This window comes from Calidris pugnax, unplaced genomic scaffold, assembly GCF_001431845.1.
Source record: "Calidris pugnax isolate Ruff unplaced genomic scaffold, ASM143184v1 scaffold18, whole genome shotgun sequence".
Lineage (NCBI taxonomy): Eukaryota > Metazoa > Chordata > Aves > Charadriiformes > Scolopacidae > Calidris > Calidris pugnax.
In genome coordinates this window covers 19,910,466-19,933,281 of record NW_015090812.1, presented here as the reverse complement: position 1 = coordinate 19,933,281, position 22,816 = coordinate 19,910,466, and the positions used below count along the sequence as shown (strand labels likewise).

Below are 22,816 nucleotides of genomic sequence, written 5' to 3'. Positions count from 1 at the left end.
TCACTCTGCCTTCTTGCTCTGATGTATTCAGGGTAGAAACATCTACGATCCCACATTTCAGGCTTGAGAGAAGTACTCCACTCAAGGCTGCAGGAGTCAGACATACTTTCTTCTGTAATCATGATCAAGCCATTGTTATCTTAAATCACTTGAAGCAGCTTGCCTGGGCCTTACCTTTACCTCCATTTCATTTACTGTATATTTCAAGTTAACAATATGCATTGAGAAAGGACAGCATCACAGAAATGAACTCATTTATATATAAGATGTATGTTTTGAAAGAAATATTTACAAAACCAATATATTTTGTGTTTCTCTAGGGCTGCTATCAGCTCAAGAGATTTATAGCCGTGACATTTCCCATACATCTGGGAATTCATAGCAGGAATAAAAGTCATCAAGGAACACTGCTTAGGACACTGCTTTGTGGTTTGCTATCTGTTCTAAACATACTGTACAGTACAAAATTTACTTATAGGCAATCAATTATACCCTCAAGGAACTACTAGGAAAGTCCATGCTAGGAAGTCTTGGACTGTAGCAAATCTAAGTCTATAGTCCGATACCTCAATTTCTTAATACAGATATCCTCAAGCTACAACTCCTATGAAAGTATTTGACCATGCAAAGAAAGATGGAAAACCTGGAGCCAGATTACAGAGTTCTGAAAAGAGATCCAGATCTGGGAATCTAATTTGAAATCAACTGTTCTAAACCCAGAAGGGAAACTGTAGCACAGAAAACTAATATATGTTAAGGCAGTGTTCTTCATTCATGTATGTACATAAGCCACATAAAATTTTTAGGAAGAGGTCATATCATGTATTAAACTAATGGTTAAAGAAAACAGTTTGCTAAAGGAAAAGTTTGGAAATTTATATCGCTTAAAAAAAACCATAACCATGAGTTCTGAAGAATCAAAAACACACAAGAACTGCAAACAGCTGCTTCTGTACAGCTCAGACATGTATCATAACAATAAATAAACACAAAAAACTGCCAGCAGCAAAACATTCAGTTAGATTTCAGGATAAAACAAGATTGCTTGAATGTCCCCACTTAACTGCTTTTGTAATCTGCTTTCCCAGGCTCTAGATCATTCCCATAGGCTGTTTTGCTTTTAGAGTATGGCTATAGCCAGTACCCTGTTAAACAACAAAGTAAGTATTTTTCAAGTCCCTATCAATTTTTGAAAAAAAATAAAAAATAAAAAAAAATGGAAGTGTTTAAGCTAGTATTTATTCTAAACCCCTTTAAAAGATAATTTGGTGTTCAGCCCAAAATATCAATTCCTGTTACTAATAAACTATTTAATTTATGTAAAGTGACTTGATTGACAAGCTTTCTGTGGATCAAAAAGTCATTTGCAACCTAGGGACTTGTCTCTTTATCATATTAACAACTAATTAAAAGAAAACATTCAGAAACGTTTCTTTTTGTATGAAAGTAATTTTAAAAAATCTCCAGTGATAAGTTTAAAATATTAAATTTATCACAATATTTTTAATTCATCATACTACAGATGAAAAAATATGCATGTCATTATCTACTGAGTTTCCCTTTAACTCATGAAATAACTCATCTGCATCCTTAGTACACTGAACAATGAATCAATAGAAATGAATCTATTCAAACCAAAAGAATTGTAATATACCTCTTCTGCAAATCATGCAAGTCATGCTTTGACTTTAAACTGCTTTTGATTATTTGACTGTAATGAGCAAAAAGCATTTGCAAAGTGACTCTCATTTAATTAAGTTACTCCAGAGCTAAAATTTAGCATTTTATTTCAAAACTTCACTTAAATTCTTCTAGGAAAACATGGAATAGATTCAGGCTGAGTTTTGTTGAAGTGCCCTTCAGGAAATTATTTCTATTATCTGTAGAACGTGCACGTGGTAGTAAAAGAAAAAGAGCTCCCAATAGAGATAATTTAGAAGAGTATTAACAGTCTTTAGCCTCAAGTGGTCATCCTTTGCATCAGATTTAAAATCTTCAGAAGTCTGTTTCCTAAACAGTATAAATAGGAGAGAAGCTGCAAAAAGCTAATTATTGGTTTATTGGGTTTTCTTTCTATCGACAAAGCCAACTTATTTAAAATTATGTGTTAGTGTCTATCCATTAGGCAAGTTTTCTTGTTATTACTGACTTCACGCTGATAAAGTCATGCAGTAATATTTCTGCTTTCCTTGCTCCTTTGACCCTTCCCTTTGACTTGTGAGAAGGCTTATGAGAAATAAGAACACAGGCAGCAGGCATTTCCCTACAGCAGCCATCTTTTCAATCTAGAGAATATATTTACACCTTTTCTTTTTTCCCGCATTATATGTTACATAAAAGAAAAACACCACCTAATTCTTGCAAATAGCCCTACAGCATCCCATCTGGCCCCCCAAAAAGACAAATATTTTCCCTAAGCACTGCCTGAGGTGGGTTCCATCTGGAATCACTTTTAGAATCATAGAATGGTTTGGGTTGGAAGGGAGCTTAAAGATCATCTAGTTCCAACCCCCCTGCCATGGGCAGGGACACCTCCCACTAGAGCAGGTTGTCCAAAGCCCCATCCAGCCTGGCCTGGGATGGAGCATCCACGACCTCACTGGGCAACCTGTTCCAGTGCCTCACCACCCTCACAGGAAAGAATTTCTTTCCAGTATCTAATCTAAATCTCCCCTCTTCCAATTTAAAACCATTACCCCTTCTCCTATCACTACATTTCCTGACAAAGAGTCCCTCTCTGGCTCTCCTATAGGCTCCCTTCAGATATTGAAAGGCTGCTATAAGGTCTCCCCAGAGCCTTCTCTTCTCCAGGCTGAACAACCCCAGCTCTCTCAGCCTGTCCTCAACAGGGGAGATGCTCCATCCCTCTGATCATCTTCATGGCCCTCTGCTGGACCCACTCCAGCAGATCCATGTCCTTCCTGTGTTGAGGACTCCAAAGCTGGACACAGTACTCCAGGTGGGGTCTCACAAGTGCAGAGTAGAGGGACAGAATCACCTCCCGTGACCTGCTGGCCACACTTCTCTTGATGCAGCCCAGGATGCAGTTGGCTTTCTGGGCTGCCAGTGCACATTGCCAGCTCATGTTAAGCTTCTCATCCACCAACACCCCCAAGTCCTTCTCCTCAGGGCTGCTCTCTAGCCCTTCTCCGCCCAACCTGCATTTGTGCCTGGGGTTGCCACATCCCAGGTGCAGGACCCTGGACTTGGCTTGATTAAACTTCATGCGATTTGCACAAGCCCACCTCTCAAGCCTGTCCAGGTCCCTCTGGATGGCATCTCTTCCCTCCAGCGTGTCAACCACACCACCGAGTTTGGTGTCATCGGCAAACTTGCTGAGGGTGCTCTCTATCCCACTGTCCATGTCTCCAACAAAGATGTTGAACAGCACTGGTCCCAGTACGGAACCCTGAGGAACACCACTTGTCACTGGCCGCCAATTGGACATTGAGCCATTGACCACAACCCTTTGGGTGCGGCCGTCCAGCCAGATCCTTATCCACCAAGTGGTCCATCCATCGAATCCATTAGTTTCTAATTTTGAGACCAGGATGTCATGCAGGACAGTGTCAAACACTTTGCATAAGTCCAGGTAGACAACATCTGTTGTTCTACTCTTGTCCACCCAGCATTTGGCAGTGTCATAAAAGGCCACCTTCTCCTTATTTGTGACTGATTGACTATGTGTTATATTCATAAGAAAACAAATAAACAACAATTTGCTAGTCCATCAAAAGCAAGAAGTTAATAAAAAAGTAGTGTATGTGAAATGCAGTTGCTTCAGCTTCCCACATTTGAGCTCTGTGATATTTTCTTCAGCATCTTTCTATTTCTGTGAAACCATCTCACTTTTTATAGATTTTAAATCTTTTTATCCAATTTATAAATTTAGAAACTGATTTCCAAGGCTAACAATTATGGTTCTCAGTGCTTTCTTATTGCCATTTAATTGCCTTAACACTACCAGCATTTTGACAAATTGGCTAAGACGTATCCCTTTTTTTCTGGTTTCATGTTAACAGTTTTTACTTTTATGGTTTAACCTCTTGGTGTTTTAAAAAAGTCAATGTGTAGTTGGCAGTATATTCAATGCCAGAAGATCTGAACCTTGGCTAGAAACACACTAATGCAAGACAAAACTCAGAACAAAATTTTCACTTGGCTGGGACAAACATCTGTAAGATACAGAAAATAACTGTATACTCATAATTATTTCTGCATTACACTGCTTAAGCAGCAGAATGGCAAGTCACACCCCTTAACAGGAAGAGCATCTTGCCTGCAACTTGCAGGTAATTTTATTAGGCTTCAAATAATCACTAGGGGCTGGGAACAGAACTTTGGTCTTTCAAAAGACCCAAAGTCTTTTGAAACACCCAAATCCCTTATCCATGAAGAGCTTCAGTTCCTATCAGCATGCCAGCCCTTAGCACCATGCAGAGGGCAGCACCCATCCCTCGCAAGGATGGCCCTTGCTCAGCCACCCAGAGCCTTACACATGTGTTTTGATAATCTCAGTAAGGAAAAAAAAAACACACCAGGGAAAAGGGGAAGCTTCATAAAAAAGAGCAATTGAATCCTTTAAAATGAATTTAGAACAGATTACAGTAGCCAACTGAAACCACAGGAAGCATTTTGCTAGACAGAACATAGCTAACTCTACTGGAATTTGACCATAGCATTCTGTCTTGTAGGAAAGATCACATGTGGAATTTTCTCAATATTCACTTATGTTCCTTGTATGCTTTCATCTCTGCTTTGAAGTAAACTAGTCCTTCCAGAATGGCATTGAGAAACAGTATACATTATAAATAGATTCACTTGCAATGAGACACATTCACAAAATCTTGTTTTTTGAGGATTTTTCAGTAAGCACTAAAACCACTTATTTTATTAAATTTCAACAGAATTCACTGATTTTCATGGCTCAAGCTCTACTCCAGAAGTATATATGATCAAAATTTATGGTGAATTTCAGCTTCTAGACATCTTAGAAGAACCAAGTTTCTTTTTAAATTTATCCTCAATGAAAGCCAGCTCACCTGCCTCATCCTCCATCAACAGAATAATATGTATTTTGAGGATTGAAAAAAAAAAAAATTAAACATGGTTAAAAACCTTAAACATGAGGATTACTCCAGGAGGAATTATGCATAAATCCTTATATCCAATCCATGCAGTTTTCAAAAGAACATGGAAACGGCAGTACCGTGCAATGCCCAACCAATCCCAGACACAGAACCATCCAACATCACACCCTGCCATTATGGGAATGTTGATAGCAAGTGGAGGGATACCAGGATCCTGCAAAAGCATGCAGATTCCCAGCCTCTGTTGAATCAAAAAAGACTCTGCAAAATATTTAGTCATTCTTCACTAAATAGATATCTCTATAGTTCAGAAAATATGCTTTTTCAGTAACCATGAATAACCTTGATCACCCAGAGAAATAATGAGGACAGAACATGAAGGGGTGATCTTCCTAAACTCTTTTTCTGCCATTAGATCTATCATCATATCACATATTTGAGGGAAAAGCTTATGAGGTTTTACTGAGTATCTGATACAAATGTTACTGAAAATTAAAATGGCAGGAAATCAACGGAAGAAGTTTTTGTTTTCATTTCAGTTAGCCCTTCCCCACCCATTTATTTTGCCCAGCTGTTTCAATTAACTGCAAACTTTCCTAAAGCACACCAGCCAGCCTGCTTCTAGTTTCAGGCAATTCTCATCTTGAAATAAGCCCACTGTAGACACACTATTTTGTTACTCTGTACACTTGGGAACTGTTAACAGCTGAACACAAGAGAATAGGTGGCAAAAAACCCCATGAAAATGCTCTCTAAGAACAATGTCTTCCTTCTTTCAAATAAAGCTCCATAAAGCCTGAAAAATGAACAACAGATAGCTAAGACCACTTCAGAAAGAATGTCACCTCAACGGCATTGGTATAGAAGCAGGTAGTGAACAACAGTCTTTAAAAATCCCTTCCTCACTAGTTTTACTATCAGTGGAGACACCTGGCTGAAGAATGTGGCTGTGAATGCCCAGGTGGGCTGGTGAAAGGATATTCTCTAGAAAGGGCACATACCTCTCAATCTGCTCTGACAAAAAACCTGGATATTACTGCTCACAAGTAACACCCCAAAGCCAGAGGGATTTGCTGAATAAAAACAGAGAGTTATATGAAAAAGCTAATGTTTTCTCAGTGTTTCTAAATTCAGAGAATTGGAACTGAACTGAAAGGGCAAAGATGTACTTGCTCAATCCAACTGAGCTCTATGAATTTTAATTACTATTCTGAGAACTTTGCTTTATACATGCATTAACCTTATGTGAATAAATAATATTGCTCAGGAATACGACTAATGTACTGAGATACATTTTTTAGATCATTGTACTACTGAGTCACCGCTAGCATATATCACATGAAGAAAAAGAACTCTATAGAACAACACTATAAAAGGCAAGCTTTGACTTTTATGCATGAGCTTACTTTCTAAACCTAACCTGTCAAAGCACAAACTCAGTGAGATTTAAGATTCCTGACTTTGCTCTGCTTCAAAGGAAGCTATTTAAGACATCTGAGCCATGAGTATGCAATTACTTTGATCTCCATCTGCATAAAATGCAAGGCTCTAGGCAAAGCCTTTATAGCATTTACCTATGAACATGATTTTGAATTTTAAGTAATATTTAGGAATGACATATTTTTTCTACATACATTAAATCAGCTGACATCAAGGTTAAGTGACTGCTGCTGAACTTCACCATTTCCTCTTTCTTACAATTACTGTTTCTTTTCCTCCAGTCAGGAGGTAATTAAATGGTTTTCATGCATTTATGTGTGTATGTTCACGTATTGCTGACTCTCAGGACATTTGCTTTGTTGATATTCCTAATACTGACATTAATTAATTTTTATAATACAGAGATACCTTAGTTGTGATAATGTAATGTTAGGCTGTATTCTCTTTTACATTAGATTTTATTTAACCCAAATCAAAATGTAACAGGATCTCAAAGTAAATATCAGAGACTAGAAGAAGAGCCTCAAACTTCTTATGTAATAACAATAAATTTGTGCACATTAATGCCTTAATACTGCCTTTAATACCCCTAATGATTTATAATATAATTGAAAATTACAGAACCGGTATACAGTAACTCTGCTAACAACACTGAAATTGTTACAGATTCACATACTTCTATGTAAGATCAAAATATGGCATTTCTAGTCATTCTGTATCAATATTTTAGCTTTTACTGACTTAAGGAGTAGTTAATGATGAAAAGAGGAACTTATCATACCAGTAGAAATTTCAAGCTAGCAAAGAATAATGTTCATATTTTAGAAATGCTGTAGCTTGCTAGGTCTTGTTCTGAACTACTTCATAGTGGTTTATCATAGACTAGAAATGTGAAATTGGACCCTTTTTTTTTTTAAAAAAAAAAAAAAAAGAGGAAAACACAGTGCTGAAGTGAAACACAGATCATAAGATTTTATTTCTGCTTCTGTGGCTTCTGGTAAGATTTGTATATATGCAATTTTAGATTAGTTTCTCACAAAAATATTCTACTATTTCCTTGCCAATTTTTGCTTTACCCAGATATATATGGCAAAATACAGCTAAAGTTCTGGTTCCTTGACAGAAAAGTTTTTTTGACATTTCTACAGATCTGATAAAAACACAAAGCAGAGTTCCAGTATTTCCCCTGTTCCACTTTGTCTTTTCAGATATGTCTCTTGAGAGACAGATCAATCCCACAGATGTCTTCTCTCACAATGCTGGTCTGTAGCAACTATTTGACAAATGGGGGCATGAAATGAGGAATATTAGATACACAGAATAGTAACTATTACACTGAGCACGTAATGTTCCTGTCTAGGAGGAAGGTAGAGCTTATGTAAACAAACCCAAGTTTAGCATTACATTTGCAGCAGTATAGGATACAGCTGCCACATACTTACAGTCCTAGAGAAATGGTTTCACAGCTTTCCAGTGTAAGCGACGCTGCTGTCAGTGCCTGGGCTAGGGCTGCTTTAGCAGACTCGCATAAACCTGCCATCAGCCCTGAACTGCTGTGCAAATTACGCTTTAACACCCGTGTGCAGTTATAGGGGATCTAACTTCAGGACAATGAGGAATCTGGATACCAAATATATGGTAATTTTAAATTATATAACCAGCCAGGAGTACTAGGGGATTATCTCCTGCTACGGTCTTTAAAGATGTATCTAGCAGCAGTACTGTGTATCACACGTCAGCGGGTTTTCTCTATAGCAGGTAAATTAGTTGTAAGAAATTTAGGTTCTAAACTACATTAATGAATACTCTATCACAAGAACCAAGCAGCATGCCATCTGTTAGGAATAATCATAATAACCAAATAAACAGTGTTCTTTGCAGGATTTGACAATACACTGGATTAAGGATAATCACCAGCAATTATTCACCTGGACTTCAGAAAAGCCTTTTTTTGTCTTTCGAATGTACTTCATCCAAGGTTAAAACAGTCAGGAGGGAACAGATTATGTTCTTTTGTGGAACAGAAAATGTTTAAGAGAAGAAAAATATTAACAGCTGCAGCTCAATGTGGTAAAAAAAAAAAATCTATCATGACTTAAAGGAAATGTGTTGGAACTGGGGGAATTAATGTGCTTATTAAACTTCTGAAAGAAGACAGGAACAAAAAAGGTGATAAAACTGGTGAATGACAATCCTTTTTGTGTTAAGTCTAGAGAGGATGCTGAGGTACTTCAGAAGAACCCAATAAAACTAGACAATTATGCAACATTGCCAAATGCTACCTAATCCATATTGAAAGTAATCAGTGGAGTTACTCGGGAAATTGATGAATTGCCAATGAAGTGTAACAGTTCAGCAAAAAGCCTGACTCCTGATGTCATTCTGGACCGTTCAATATGCACATGTGTTCAGTGGACAACCTTGAGCCTATCTCCACAGAAACATGAACTCTGTTTCAAAGACTCAAACACCTCCACTCACTATGCCCTTCATCGTGCTGAGGTAATGCCTGACCAACCTCTCAGTCTCAGGACACCATAGGGTCTTGCCACAGGGTCTCTGCCTTCAGAGAAATATACATCATGGTGACCATTACACAATCCAAACTATTATGAAATTTATCTTGTAAAATACAGAAAATATGCTGAGGAAAACAGCTACCATGACAGAACTGTGAAACACAGGAATGCTTCTGAAGCTCTGGATCCAGCAGCACACCCCCGTACCACCAGCCTGAAATGTGGCACATGCCGTGAAAACCAGAGTGCAAAGATGCGTGGTAAGAAAACCCTGATGCCTGGCTGGAGCCAGTGTACTGCAGCAGTTGCTTACTCCAGACAAGCAGGAGGCCAAGCCCCTAGAATACCCTCCAGAGGGTAAGCACAGACACCACAACAAGAGCTGATTTATGAAACCTAATGCTGCTGTTGACTTCTTTGGAGCCAAGAGAACAGAAAATAGAGTCACCACTGACTCTCTAAAGATATTAACAGTGTTATGAGATTTAACAAAACTGAGTTGTTTCATGGACTTGATTACCATATTTGCAATATTCAAATGCATTGATGAAGTGGGTTTTTTTTATCAAGTAGCTCAAAGTAATTCTGGTTGTTGGAAGTAGATGAAGGTTATCATTTTCCATAAAAAAGTTTTTCATTGGAAAATTGCAGATTTGGATTGAACACCAGCATTTCTCAAATTTGCAATCTAATTATGACTTCTAGTAAGTATGTTTTTCCACACAACACATAGTTAAACTGTGGAATTCCATGCAGTGGATGTTGTGCCTCCTAAACATACAGATGAGTTAAAAACTTAGTTGAGAAACTCATGAACATCATGAAAGACTATCAAGTACAAAGTTCTGACCTCTGGCCCAGTAAATACCACAGTTTGCTGGAAGGTTACACCAAGAAAAATACTACTGTATCTTTGTTCTCTTCTTACACTCCTCTTTCAAGCATCCGCTGCTGGCCACTGCTGGAGAAAGGAGCTAAATGGATCATGGAGACTGATCAGTGCAACATTTTTTCACTGTGATACTTTTCTTTAGAACTGGGCAAAAAGATCATGTTTTCTTATCCAGACATCAGCATCATCAACTATCAGTTCATATTTTGAAAGCAACCCAAGTTCTCTGGAGAAGATAGCCCTTGTGTGTTATTTTGTCCCAGAAGTTTTGATATCAATGAGATAAAGAATGTGAATTAAGCCAAAAAGCACGCAAACAAGTGTGTTCATTCAACATGCTACCAGTAAATATAGCTACAACATATTTAGTATAATTGATTATCACTTTCATATTTAGGTCTTTCACTGCAATGTCTATATATACAGAGAAACTAGCAAGAAGCTTATTTTTCTTATATTCAGAACCTGTATATAAGCAAATACATATTCTTTCACTGGTTTCAAATGCATCTCTTCAGTGAATTCAGTTGTTTGAGTATTGGAAATATTTCACAGCTCACCTTACTGTGTAACTCCCACAAAACATTTGATGTTTGGATACACAGAATTTCTCTCTGTATTCTATTGCTGGAAGACTCCTTAGTTTATATGAAGATTAAATAACAGCTCTCAATGTTTTTTCAATTTCTTTTTAAAAAGTTGATTTTCCACGTCTTCATTAAACTACAGAGATTTATTGAAATAATTCTTAATGAATGTTGGAAAAGTCTAGCCTGAATTTGGTGTGTGTGCTCTGAGAATCTGAAAAACAGTTTGCAGGGTTTTACTAACTTTAATAAATGCATTTATGATCACACACTCCTATAAAAACGCTTCCCCTCAGTTTCACTACAAGTTTCCTTCATACAAACCACCAAAATTCCTTAAGAAAAATACAGTCTTTTGGAAGTAAATTCAGAAACAAAATCCATGACTGCCTGCGGGAAAAATACAGCAATCTATCTCTTTGCAAACTTCTAAGCAAGCTCTCTCCAAAATAATTGCTGTTAGAAATCTTTGCTCAGCATTTCTTCTTTTTAAAATAATTCTAAAAAAGTAAAACTACCCCAACGACACAATGATTTCTACACCATTTTATTTCTGGTGCATTGGGTTGGTTTTTTCCTCACACTTGCTAAATCTATGAAAAAAGAGAAATTGCTCCTGAACCTGGAGATAATTCTACCACACAAGGAAACAGTAGATTTAACAGCAGATTAGAGCCAAAAGAAGTCTCAAAATCCTAATCAAGCAACCCACAATTTGTCTTGTGTTCCCATCCAAACGGCAACGAAGATACACTGAGTCTGCCAGTCCTGCACGTAATGCAATACCTCTCAGCATAAAAACTTGTAAACTAACAAGAACACTGAGAAATGTGAATCTTTACTCCTTCAATATTCTTTTATGAACAACAAATATCTTAATAACAAGCTGTGCAAATTATAATGTCACTTATGTTTTTGACTTATGTGAGATCAACAAATCAAGAAAGGTTCAGAAAGGTTGCTGGTGTTTTCATGGGTAGGCTGCTGGTTCTCCCCTTTCCCCATCCACTTGGACAAGTACGGTCTCAAGTCTGGAAATAGACCTGAGGATATTTCTGCCAAAGCAGCGATGGGGAGTGGGGGGGTTATTTGTGTTTGGGTTTGTGATTGGCTTTTTGCATTTCAGACAGGAACACATACCACTCTGCAAGGACTGAAATAATTAAGTGCTAATTGACTCTCTAGCACCTATAAAGAGGTAATTCACCTGTGCCATCTCCCACTGGAAACTGCAATGATTATTAGCATAGAAAGGACTGCTTCTTTAGTGGTCAGCATAAGATAGTCATAAGTATTTGTAAGAGGGGAAAGACAGAGGGCAAATAAGGATAGGAGTGGTTTAAATGCATGATTAAATCTGGGTAGCTTGATCTCCTTTCATGCTGTGGATGTTGTGTGCTGCAGTCACGCCTCTCACTGCCAGCCTGCACTGGGATGATAATCACTCAGTATGAAAACTCATTAGCTCCACAGCAATGAGTCCTCCACTGCTGAAGCTTGGTGCTGTTCTTAGTACCATGGCAATGATCTCTAACTGGATGTCCCAAACTCTCCCATCTCTGGTAGGACTAAATACCACCAGAATAACCACTTCAGATACTCTAGTAAGTAGCTCTGATATGTTGCAAGCCATCTTAATGCTGAAGTAGTATTTAAGTACCAGCAAAAGCTTTAGTTTGTTGCCTCTTTGTAAATCTCTTTTTAAGCTACTAATCTTCCTATCATCACTTAATGCATGCTTCTCTTTGGGCATCATAAAACTGCACATTAGTGAGCATGTTGTGGTCTTACTATGACAGGAAAGATTTTAAAATAGCATCTTTAAATATTTAAGAACAAATGCCTTCATCTTGAGCATAAAATGCTAAAAATAGTACAGCAATGTCATTTCATTTGTCTAGACTTTTTTTTTCCCTGTGTTTACTGCTCAAAAAAATGTATTGCATTATTAAGAAAAAAAAATATCTAGCAGTAGGTTTCTTTTTGTCTGAATAATGGTTATATATTAGCTATTCACTACAATATGCAACGGGTCTGGTTCTTTCCTATTTTTCTCTATTAGAGTACAGTTAAGCAAATAAATGGCTGTTATAAACAAAATAAAAGGTTGGGTAGCAGAATTTTAGAAAGGCTGATATGAGAATCATACAAATGACACAAATATCACTTTGTATGGTTGATGCTTCTATACAGTAGCCTCTGTTAATGAAGACCTACAGCTGTGATTAACTACTCATGAGAAGCCTAAATATTAAAGTAATACTTTAATTGCACAAGAGGGAACAGTATACTGTTACTCATAAATTAAACTAGAACATTGTTTTCCTAAATGTTTAGTAAAACACTGTGTATCTTTTTGTGTAACTGCAATCAGATGTTTACATAATAGTATGTTACGTAAAATGTAAATTTAACTATTTGTACAGTAGTTCACTATGCTCAGAACTTAGTTTTTTAGTTGTAACTAAAACTGATGAATTTACTAATCAACATGTAAGTGACTGAACATATGCATTCAGGAAAAACATTACTGCAGAAAAACACTGCACTTAGACTTTAAATATTACTACTTTAAAATTAATTGACATAACAATTCTGTTGTGTTTTAGAGCAGCAAGAAGCTGAGAAGAAAAGGAAAAGCTCTCTTATTTTCCTTAGATGTAACTTGTGCTTATTGAACTATAGTATATAATGCTAGTTCTGGTGGCAATATGATATTAAAAAGTAATGAAGTTCTCTATCACAAATCCAAGTGTAAAGTTGCAACTGAGTATCTAAGAGATGCACACTAGTTATAATAACACACACAGACATATAAATCTATTTATACACACACACACATATATGTTTACATATATTAACAGGTTTCAGATTCCAAGTAGTGTAAACTGTCATCCCTCCCTTGGTTACAACAGAGCATTGCTGACATAATTGCCTCCTACGTATTATTTCATTAGTGCTCTTTGCACAATTGAGTTGGAATTATACGCACATTTAGTGTTTCGAGAGGGATAGCAGGAGTGCCTTCAGAGCTGGGGAGACAATCATACAACACCCCAATTATCTGAGCCTGAAAATACCTGCCAACTCAAAAAAAACCCAAAACCAAAACCCAATGAAAAAAGCCCACTTCAATCATGCAGGGGTCTTTGTGCATACAACCAAGCACCCCAAGTCTCCTACCTTTTTCTAAACTTTAGATACAGGCTGAGAGACTTCATGCTGGAGGTGCTCAGGAATACTGGTTTTTACCTGCCATCAAGAGTTATCCACTGGCAGCTTGTCCAGTGAACAGTGCAGCACATGCACTTCTCCAGAAATTCTCTCCTAGCATATACACTGCTCATAAATTGTGTATATTGTACCGGGGAAAAGAAGAAAACTCCCAATTTCCTCCCTTCAGCTGGAAGAATTGCACATGGAGGCGAGGCTGGGACAATGGCCTCCTCTTTTCAGCTCGGTTACAGTCCCATGATGGAAACTGCAACACAAACTGAAAAAACTGTTTATATTTAAGCAACCATATTAAGTACACATACTGCCATTTACCCTGTCACTAGTAACAATGGCAGTAACTATGGCAGTTTTATCAGAATATATAAAAGTGAAAAAATAAATCTTCCTGTGGTAAGTGAAGTGAGTCTGTAGCACAGCACCCTGCCAAGGCAATGATTAATATTGGTCTTTGTAGGGACTCTTCTGTTTTCCCCAGATTTTCAAGAACTAGAAAAATGTATTATTGTTGCTATTCTCCAGTTGTTATGCTATTTTCTTGTTTGTCTACTAAGTAAGGCCTGTCAGCAGTGAGCCTCCATTTGAAGAGTAGATTCAGTAGCTTCTGTAAGGTTTTTTGATGCCTTCTAGCTCCTTCCCTGCACAGCACAGCGGCTTCTGCTTGAGGTAGAGATTAAATGTCAAGATGAAAAAATAAAAGACGGGGGAAAAAAAGCAAACTGCACCTACACACACATGCTTGTTTTTCCCTGTGATCGCTCATATTACCCATCCTAATTAACGAAGGAACCCTAGTGGCCCAAATACAGAGGACCATAGAATACCACAGAACCTGTAGCCTAAATTGTAGGAGCTCTATGTGAGCATTTATTTATGCACAAGCAGCCAATAACCACTTGTATTGTGTCTGACAGTCTCTCACTGTGAGAAATATTTTCCCAAATAGCAGTTAGTTTTTCAAAATCAAGCTGTATGCTAAGCACCATGAGAAAATAGCTGCCAAGTTAATCAAGAAAGTTTGGGGTTTTTTTAACTTAGATAAAGCCAAGAGACACTCATGACATCATTTGAATATATAAGTACATTTTGATAATACAGTCTGGATTATAATGGCTTTACTTTAGACTGCATGTGATCCTGGTATCTCATCCATTCTCCACTGTAGAAAACTTACTTGAATGTGGTAAAACCGGTTGCTACCAATCTAAATGTAGCAGGTATAAGGCTCAAATATCACAATTTTTCATAAACTCATATTAAGAATTTCTGTCCTGAAAGAATTATAATCACAAGCTCTATGTTCCTGAATTTCAACAAAAATTCCGTTTCCTTGCTCTTGCATGACCACACCGTCTGGGCATAAATTCTACAGAGAAGCATGGATGCTACTGGCGTGAATAGTGTAGGCTCAACACTTCACAAGGGTTACCAGCCTTGATAGGCTTCAGTTGTTCAACCTTGCAATTTTAGTAGCTGCTTAAAACCAATTTAAATTGTCTCTGCTGGTGTAATCTTCTTTAGTTTTTATTATTCCCCATGTATTCAGCTAGGTTCCCTTTGCCCTAAAAATGAAGAACACCATAGAGGCAGTATAATTTAGCACTGAGCTCCGGATATGCCTTTCTAGCAAACCCCAAAGCAAATTCAGCCGTTTTCTTTTTACAGTCATCTACGTTACGACACTTTGTTTTTCCTTGCAAAACAAGGGAATACCATTTCGATTTTTCAATTAACTCCACGGCAGAAGAGGTCATTGCTACCTTCAATGACTTCTTCAGAAGAGTCATTGTTGTGAAAAGTCTGTGCTCTTTTCTAACCTCAGTCTACAGAGATATTGCACTTCTTCTGAGGTGAGGAACTCTGCAACTTATTCTGCACTAAGCCACCAGTAAAGCATCAATATCAAAGCTCACCAGTTTAAATAATCAGTCTCTGTGCTGACACTAAGCACAGTTTTATAATATAACTAGTAATTGATTTCAACTGTGTCCAGACCAAAATTACTTCAGTGGCATCTATTAGCACCTGTACTTTGAAATCCAGTAGTCAATACTATATCGGCAGAAAAGAATAATGCATAATATTAACTTTAAATTACAGATTAGAAAGAATTATTGTGTCCATTAGTTTTAATTCCATCACCTGAATTTTTTCAATCACCTAATTATATTGCTTTCTGTTCTTCTTATATTTAGTATTTCTAACCATCCCATTAAATAGACAGATACCAACTCTCACAAGGTATCACACAAACTTTAAACGCAGTGCAGCGTTAGCCTGCTCTGCAAGCAAATGTGATTTTTTGCTTTTCTTTCTCGGTGGTGGCTGCTGTAAGAAAAGGACAGGTTAGGAATTTCCAGAATTATTCTGTTCCAGTGGAGGATGCGCAATATCTTAACTGCACTGGGTCATGCTTGCCATGACCCCCATTCACCTAAACTAAGCAGACACTTTCCGGCACTAGCCTGCAGCGAGCCTCCCTTCCCTTTGGGGTGTGTGTGTGCAGTGGAGGTCAATAGAGACCAGTTTTCTCTGTGCTGCGTCTTTAAGAGCAAACCTGCTAACCCATATCCCCAACCGCTTCCCAGGCAATTCCCCATGCGTGAGTCACATACACTCTGCTCTCTCTTTGGGCTTTTATATTTGTTCTTTTCTGCCTTTGTTGTTTCCATTAGTCTAAAGTAAAAGTCATTCAGGCTGAAAGGCCATGTTTGTTCTCTGCTGATGAAAAACCATAACATCTCTTTGCAAAGAATTAAATCAACTAGTTTGTGCTGACTCACAAGCAGAAAACTGTTCTCATCCACCCTGGAAATAAAGCGTGCTGGACACTTCTAGAGAATTATTATAAAGGTGTAAGATATGACAAAACTGTGTGAAACCACCAAGCTAATTAATTAAGAGAGTAATAAATATTGACCAGGAGGAACCTCATTGCAAACATATATTGCAAAAATAAATATTTTGGAGGTAGTCGTTTTTCAAACAACAAATAAATCAGTTCAGTTCCCTTTATTTTTATTATTTTGTTGTTACAGACACAGATTAGCCCCAAGGAAGGGTGGCAAGTTTATAGTTCAGCCCAGGATCCTGATGGCCGTTGCATTTGCACTGTTGTTGCACCTGAACAAAATCTATGTTCAAGAGATGCCAAAAGCCGGCAACTCAGACAACTGCTAGAGAAGGTAAGTCTTCCCAAAAAATTCTTCCTTTTGATCACTAGACTTCCCACGGAAATCCACTGCTTTCCCTCTAAGTTTAATAGATAATGGAGTACTGAAGAGTTATCTAATAGAAATATTTCTTCAGGTTAAATCCCTTACCTGTGTTCTCACCACTGATCGTTATTTGTCTATTTTCCTTATATCACACCTTTCCCAATCCAAGCTATGTACCTAGCAAACTGAAGTTGCATCTTCTCTCTTGTTCATTCCTCCCAAAATTCTTCCCTACACACTGACAGGACTGATTTTTCTGTGTAAAAACAGTTTCAAATCCCACCTCAAACCAGCTAGATGCTGTGGGATTTATACTACAGCTTCTCCTTCAATCAAAGGAGACTCTTGAGGGTCATCCCTTCTCTCTTATCAACAAATAATGACATATAGACATAAGAGATCTGCAAACCAAATTGTACAGAAGAGAAAGAGTTCCAATTTTCTTTCTTTTTTTTTTTCCCTCAAATAATGATATTTATTCATTCTCTGGTGGTGCAAATTTTCCTCAAACAACCTTATTCTTAACTTCCAGTATTATCCACTACTGCATATATAGAAAAATCAGTGAAATGTTATTTTGCATCAACAACAAATAAAAATGCTGCAACTGTGAAAACACAAGCCATTTTTCTGCATCCCCTGTACAAGTAACCGAGGTTATAGTTATTGTATCACAGCTGGTGGTACAGAACCTGAGGCCTGAGAGAGTGCTTGAACAGCAGCAGAAAGCAACATAAAATGCAGACTTAAAAATACAATTTTTAGCATAATTTTTCAGTATTTTTCTAGCTATAGAAAAATCACTCCGGTGCTAATATAGTGCCAGATTTTCCCTCTGTAAACTTCCATAAACTTCAGCGGGGACTTAGGTTCAGGTTGTGACAGAGCCCATAGCATGAGATGCAGGGAGAGGACACTGATGAACCAGCACTCAGAGGAGGAGCTATCTTCCCTCATGCTGTCTATTTACTTAACAGAGGAAGAGTTCAGTCCCCAGAGTCTTTGCTCTGGTATATTTCTCAAACAATAAAATATTAATGTTTTTAAAAAATCTTACCTCTTTTGCAGTGGGGGCTGGAGGGGTGTTAAGATGTCAACATAGTTTTGGGGCTGCCATGGAAAAGAACCTAAATCATCAGTCTCTGAAAGCTATTTTATTATCATTAGAACCGTGGTAATTATGGGTATGAAATGTCACATTATGATTTCACTAAGTCTATGCACAGTCATTTAATTAGACCCTCTATGTCAATGCACGTTCTGCCAAATGGAACCACTCAAAGTTCTTCCAAGATATGAAGAACTTTATCTGCCTGCTTTCAACAATTAGAAAACAAAGAAAATGGAAACATTACTTTTTTTTCATTAAAAATACTTTTTAAGAACTGCTAATGGCAACTGCAATAACTCCTAGTGTATACTATTTTTAAGAGTATTTTAAGAGTATTTCCTGAATCCACACATTCTGTATATATTAGTTTCAAATATGAATATCAGTTCAAACATTGCATATTCTTGCAAACAGCAGGAATACTGCCAGGTTTGTCTTTTACTTCTAGAAGGAAGGTAGAACTTTTTCTTTTTTTTTTTTTGCTTTAGCCAAAACCTCAATATGGTGCCTAATACATTAACAGAAGGCCCCACAGCCTAATAGCCTTTTTTGAGCCCATTGATAATGGTGCTGGAAGGATCTCTACCTCAAAGAGGCTAGTCTAAATCATTTATGGCTTCAAGGTCTTGCTCCCGATAGTCCTCTCTTAGGCTTGTTCCCCAATTTTTGTACTGTCCTGCAGTTATGGAATTTAAAGCTATTCTGTGGTATAAATGACTCTCAACTAAAGCATTGACATAAGCACATTTTATTGCCTGACATTTAACTACCTAACCAGGAAAAAAAGTAAAGCAACAAAAAGTGCATTTAGAGAGTGTTCTTCTTTAACAGGTTCAGAATATGTCCCAATCTATTGAAGTTTTAAATCTACGGACTCAGAGGGATTTCCAGTATGTTTTAAAAATGGAAACACAAATGAAAGGGCTGAAGGCCAAGTTTCGGCAAATTGAAGATGATCGGAAGACATTAATGACAAAGCATTTTCAAGTAGGTTTTATTTTAACAATAACTTTGAAAGCCTGCTGGAAGCAATGTACTAAGCAGCAATGCATGGACTGCTAAGATCTCAGCTTGAAATGCTCATACAAGAGCAACATTAAAAAGAAAAGCATAATAAATCTTCCTTTATGGTGATAATCATTTGGTCTGTTCAATTTAATTGTAATAGGGAGTAACTATTAATTATTAAGTCATTAGAGAAATGTCACTATAAAGATTCCTGTTTTTTCTGTATCAATGTGCATGTCATACTGAGACATTTATATTCATTCAAGCTCCAGTGATAAATGGGCAGATCCAATGGAATTAATAGCAAACAAGTAGAGAGTTCTGCACTTCTGCTGTTCCCTGACATTTACTGCAGTTGAAGGGAAGAAAGCCTATAATAAATCAGGTTATTGTAACTTTTATCCAGTACAATTAAGATCTAATTTCATGTCTGAAGGTTTGCTATTTTGAATTTGGGATGGGGAAGAGGGCAATCATTCCCAGTCACATTTGTGTGATTAAAAAAAGACTTCCAAGGAATTTTAATGACAACAAAAACTACAAGCCAATCTTTTTCTGAGTAAGGATAGTTGCAGAGATTACAAAGTAGCATTGTGTATTCTGAAAAAGCTATCTGAAGCACTTTTAAGGAAAAAAAAATTACAAGAGCATATTTAAGTTCTTTAAGTATCAAGTCTAATAAATTGATATTTCAAGACAGGAAAATAGGATCTAGAAAATAGATTGCATTATGTTAACCAAATATATTTTTTTAAAGTGTTTGTTAGAGTTCACATAAAATGGACTTAATCTTCTAATTAGTGCTAAAGTTAGACATCTAAACAATTACATATCTAAGGGGTCTAATTTATTTCAGGGACACTGAATATCCAGTGAGTCCTAATAATGTCAGTAATTAAATACGTAAATGATCTGACTACTAAACTTTATTCTTTATGTCATCATTGTTAGTTTAAATTAGAATTTGAGAACACACTTCCAGTTATTTTCAGGTAGTAAGAAACTTCTCCACCTTTTTTTCCCTTCGTCACTCATTGCTACAATAACAACACATTTGTATAATGCCATTATATATTCTGTATTCTCATTATAGTTTTTCTTGGGAACAAAATATCAAAATTTGAATGTCTGATACACAATGTCAAAGGTAGCAGATTTCTGCAGTACTCTAACCTTTTAAATATTCAATATTTGTATTGGCCAGTCATTTGACTTCAGTTTGACAGTTTGCCAGGAGTATAAAACAGAATTCCAGCAAATCAAATTATAGAGTAATTTAAAAGGTCAACATAATACAATATGCTGCTGGCTTTCTGAGATCTGATCTACTCAAATTCCAGTGCTTTATCCTTCCTGAGACAAAGAAACTCATTGTGGATATAGCATAACCCCTCATATCAGCGAGCATAAAGTGCCAGAATATACTATCACCTATCTGTGTGGCAATACAAATTAGTTCTTGTACCACTCAGAGCAATAAGCTTGTAGTGTCAGCAGAAGCCAATAAAATTATTTTCATTTTTCATATAAATACCAAACCCATCTTTATATCATTTACTAAAGTGAGATATTCTAATGCTGTGGTTTCATGTTGATGAGAACAAAGAGCACAGATTTGATCCAGATCACACTTGAGCATACGCTCATACTTCAGTCAATCAGCATTTATGCCAGGCAGGACATACCTGATTGCCACAAAAAAATTACAACAGTTTGCTCAAATGACACCTCATCTGACATAAATCCTATCAGGAATAAGTTACCTTCACTAATTCTCTTTAAAGACATTTTATCTTCCTGAGTTTTTATAAGCCTTGCATTTCTTTCCATTGTGGTTTACGCATGATTTTCGGCAGTTCACCACCCCACAGAACCAAAGCCAAAGTTCATAATTTCAAAATGAAGTAACAAAAAATTTTGGTGTCTGGAGCTCTACTTTCAATGTCACAAAGCCTACTCTCCTTGTCATCAAGGAAAAAATAACAATTCATTTTAACAGGCATAAAGTAGGCTCAAGTTAAGTTTTTAATAAAAACAGTCAAATAAAAATAGTTTTAACTGTAGGCAAAAAATCTCTCCACTTCTTTTTTCCATTTCAGTAATTCTGATACTATAACGTAATTGGAAGACCCCCTGAAAATAGAACCAATAGAACTCCTAATACTCTCAAATCCATTTATAATGGCATATCTATCTGCTTATAATGTAAAATACAATTTTCTAGCTATTAAAGATGACCTGGTGTGCAAAATATACCTCCTAGCAACACATATAAGTCTTTATTTTGAATAAATAATAATTCCAATATGAAAGCAATTGTTAAAACAATACGGATATATTAGCCAAGTGATGAAGAATACTGCAGAACTCTCAAGCTGTCTTAGAACATGTTTGAGGCAAAAAATTCAGAGGTAGATCTTCAAGCAGCTCAAATGCTGATCCTGCCTATCAGCCTCTTTCACATCTCATTAGCAAAAATGCATTTGGCATCATCATGTTATTTATTTTGGAAATACCCTACCCTGTTTATTGCATCCTTTAATACAAGTGATGTAACAAACTGTACATTTGTGTCTTCGCACACCTCTGACTACACTAACCTCTAACCACATTTGCTTCCACAACTCACTCTTGTGCTTGGTCTTCCATTGAGTTCTCTTCTGCTTTCCCTTTTGACCTGCTGACTACTCCAGCTATTCTTCAGGACTTGATTTTTTAATCCTTTCAATAGCTTCTCCCTATGTGTTCTCATCTGTTCCCGATGTCTATTACCACCTAATGCTAGTATCTAACAAATCTTTATTTCCATCCTTTGCCTTGTTTTGTCTAGGCTTGCATCTTCTCATGTCTCTTGGGCGTTTGCTCATGGAAGTCCTGCTGGTTCCTCAAATTATAGAGAGAGATGCAAATCTCTACATACAGGTGATACATAAGGGACAAACCTTATCTGCTTTTCAATAAAGCAAAACCTTTTGACTGAGAGGATTCTTTGAGGTTTTCTACAGAATAATAACTAAAGAAAAAACAACCTTAAGCAATTAGTGTATATTTAATAAAGCCCCTATGATTAGTGAATTTAAAAGAATAATTAAGAAATGAAAGATGAGCAACCAATGTAGGTTACGAACTGAGACGAATTCTCAAATATGAGACTCGGCAAAAGTCTGAGAAAGGGGAAATCCAAGATTCCAGAGTGGAGCCTTATTTTGTTTAATCAATGTTTAAGAACAGGATTGCCAATGCAGTAACAACTGCACATGGCAAATAAAACAATTTGTGATACTCCAGAAGAGAGATCAACTGAGGAAGTTCAAAGGCACCTAGTCATGTAGCAGGATGACAAATAGAAAGCACAGTTAGGAACCATGGATTTTTTACTTCAGAAGAAAGAGTTATATATCACTGTGGCCAGAACACAGCTAAAAAGTCTTCAACAGCCATTGAGGAAAGAAAATGAATGCAAAATTTCTAACGAGTGAAATAGAAATTAACAGCTTACCAACTCTGACAGCACTGTAAAACAGGTATCACCTCCTTGAATGTCGCTTTGTGTTCAGGCCTAATAGACTCCTCTCAAGAAAGACACACCTAGCAGGGCTTTATACCCTCTGGAAAGTCAGACCTTCAACAGGTTTGGTTCAGATCACTTGTACTTTCAGTAGAAAAACTATTATCTCATGCATTTTATCTACTGCTTACTACCATTAAGTCTGAGGT

General features: G+C 37.0%; 1 protein-coding gene across 2 annotated transcripts in view; it reads left to right on the top strand.

The window, feature by feature from the left end:
* The window catches only part of OLFM3 (olfactomedin 3), a 63,142-nt gene that overhangs the window by 29,932 nt on the left and 10,394 nt on the right, over window positions 1-22,816 (top strand). Inside the window, exons 1-3 of one of the 2 annotated variants that reach the window (XM_014939398.1) lie at window positions 11,989-12,132; window positions 16,801-16,947; window positions 18,923-19,078. In XM_014939398.1, the coding sequence (XP_014794884.1) occupies window positions 12,004-12,132; window positions 16,801-16,947; window positions 18,923-19,078 (432 nt within the window). In that variant the 5' untranslated portion in view covers window positions 11,989-12,003. Of the gene's footprint in view, window positions 1-11,988; window positions 12,133-16,800; window positions 16,948-18,922; window positions 19,079-22,816 lie in introns of those variants that run through there. The other variant, XM_014939399.1, reaches the window with a different exon arrangement.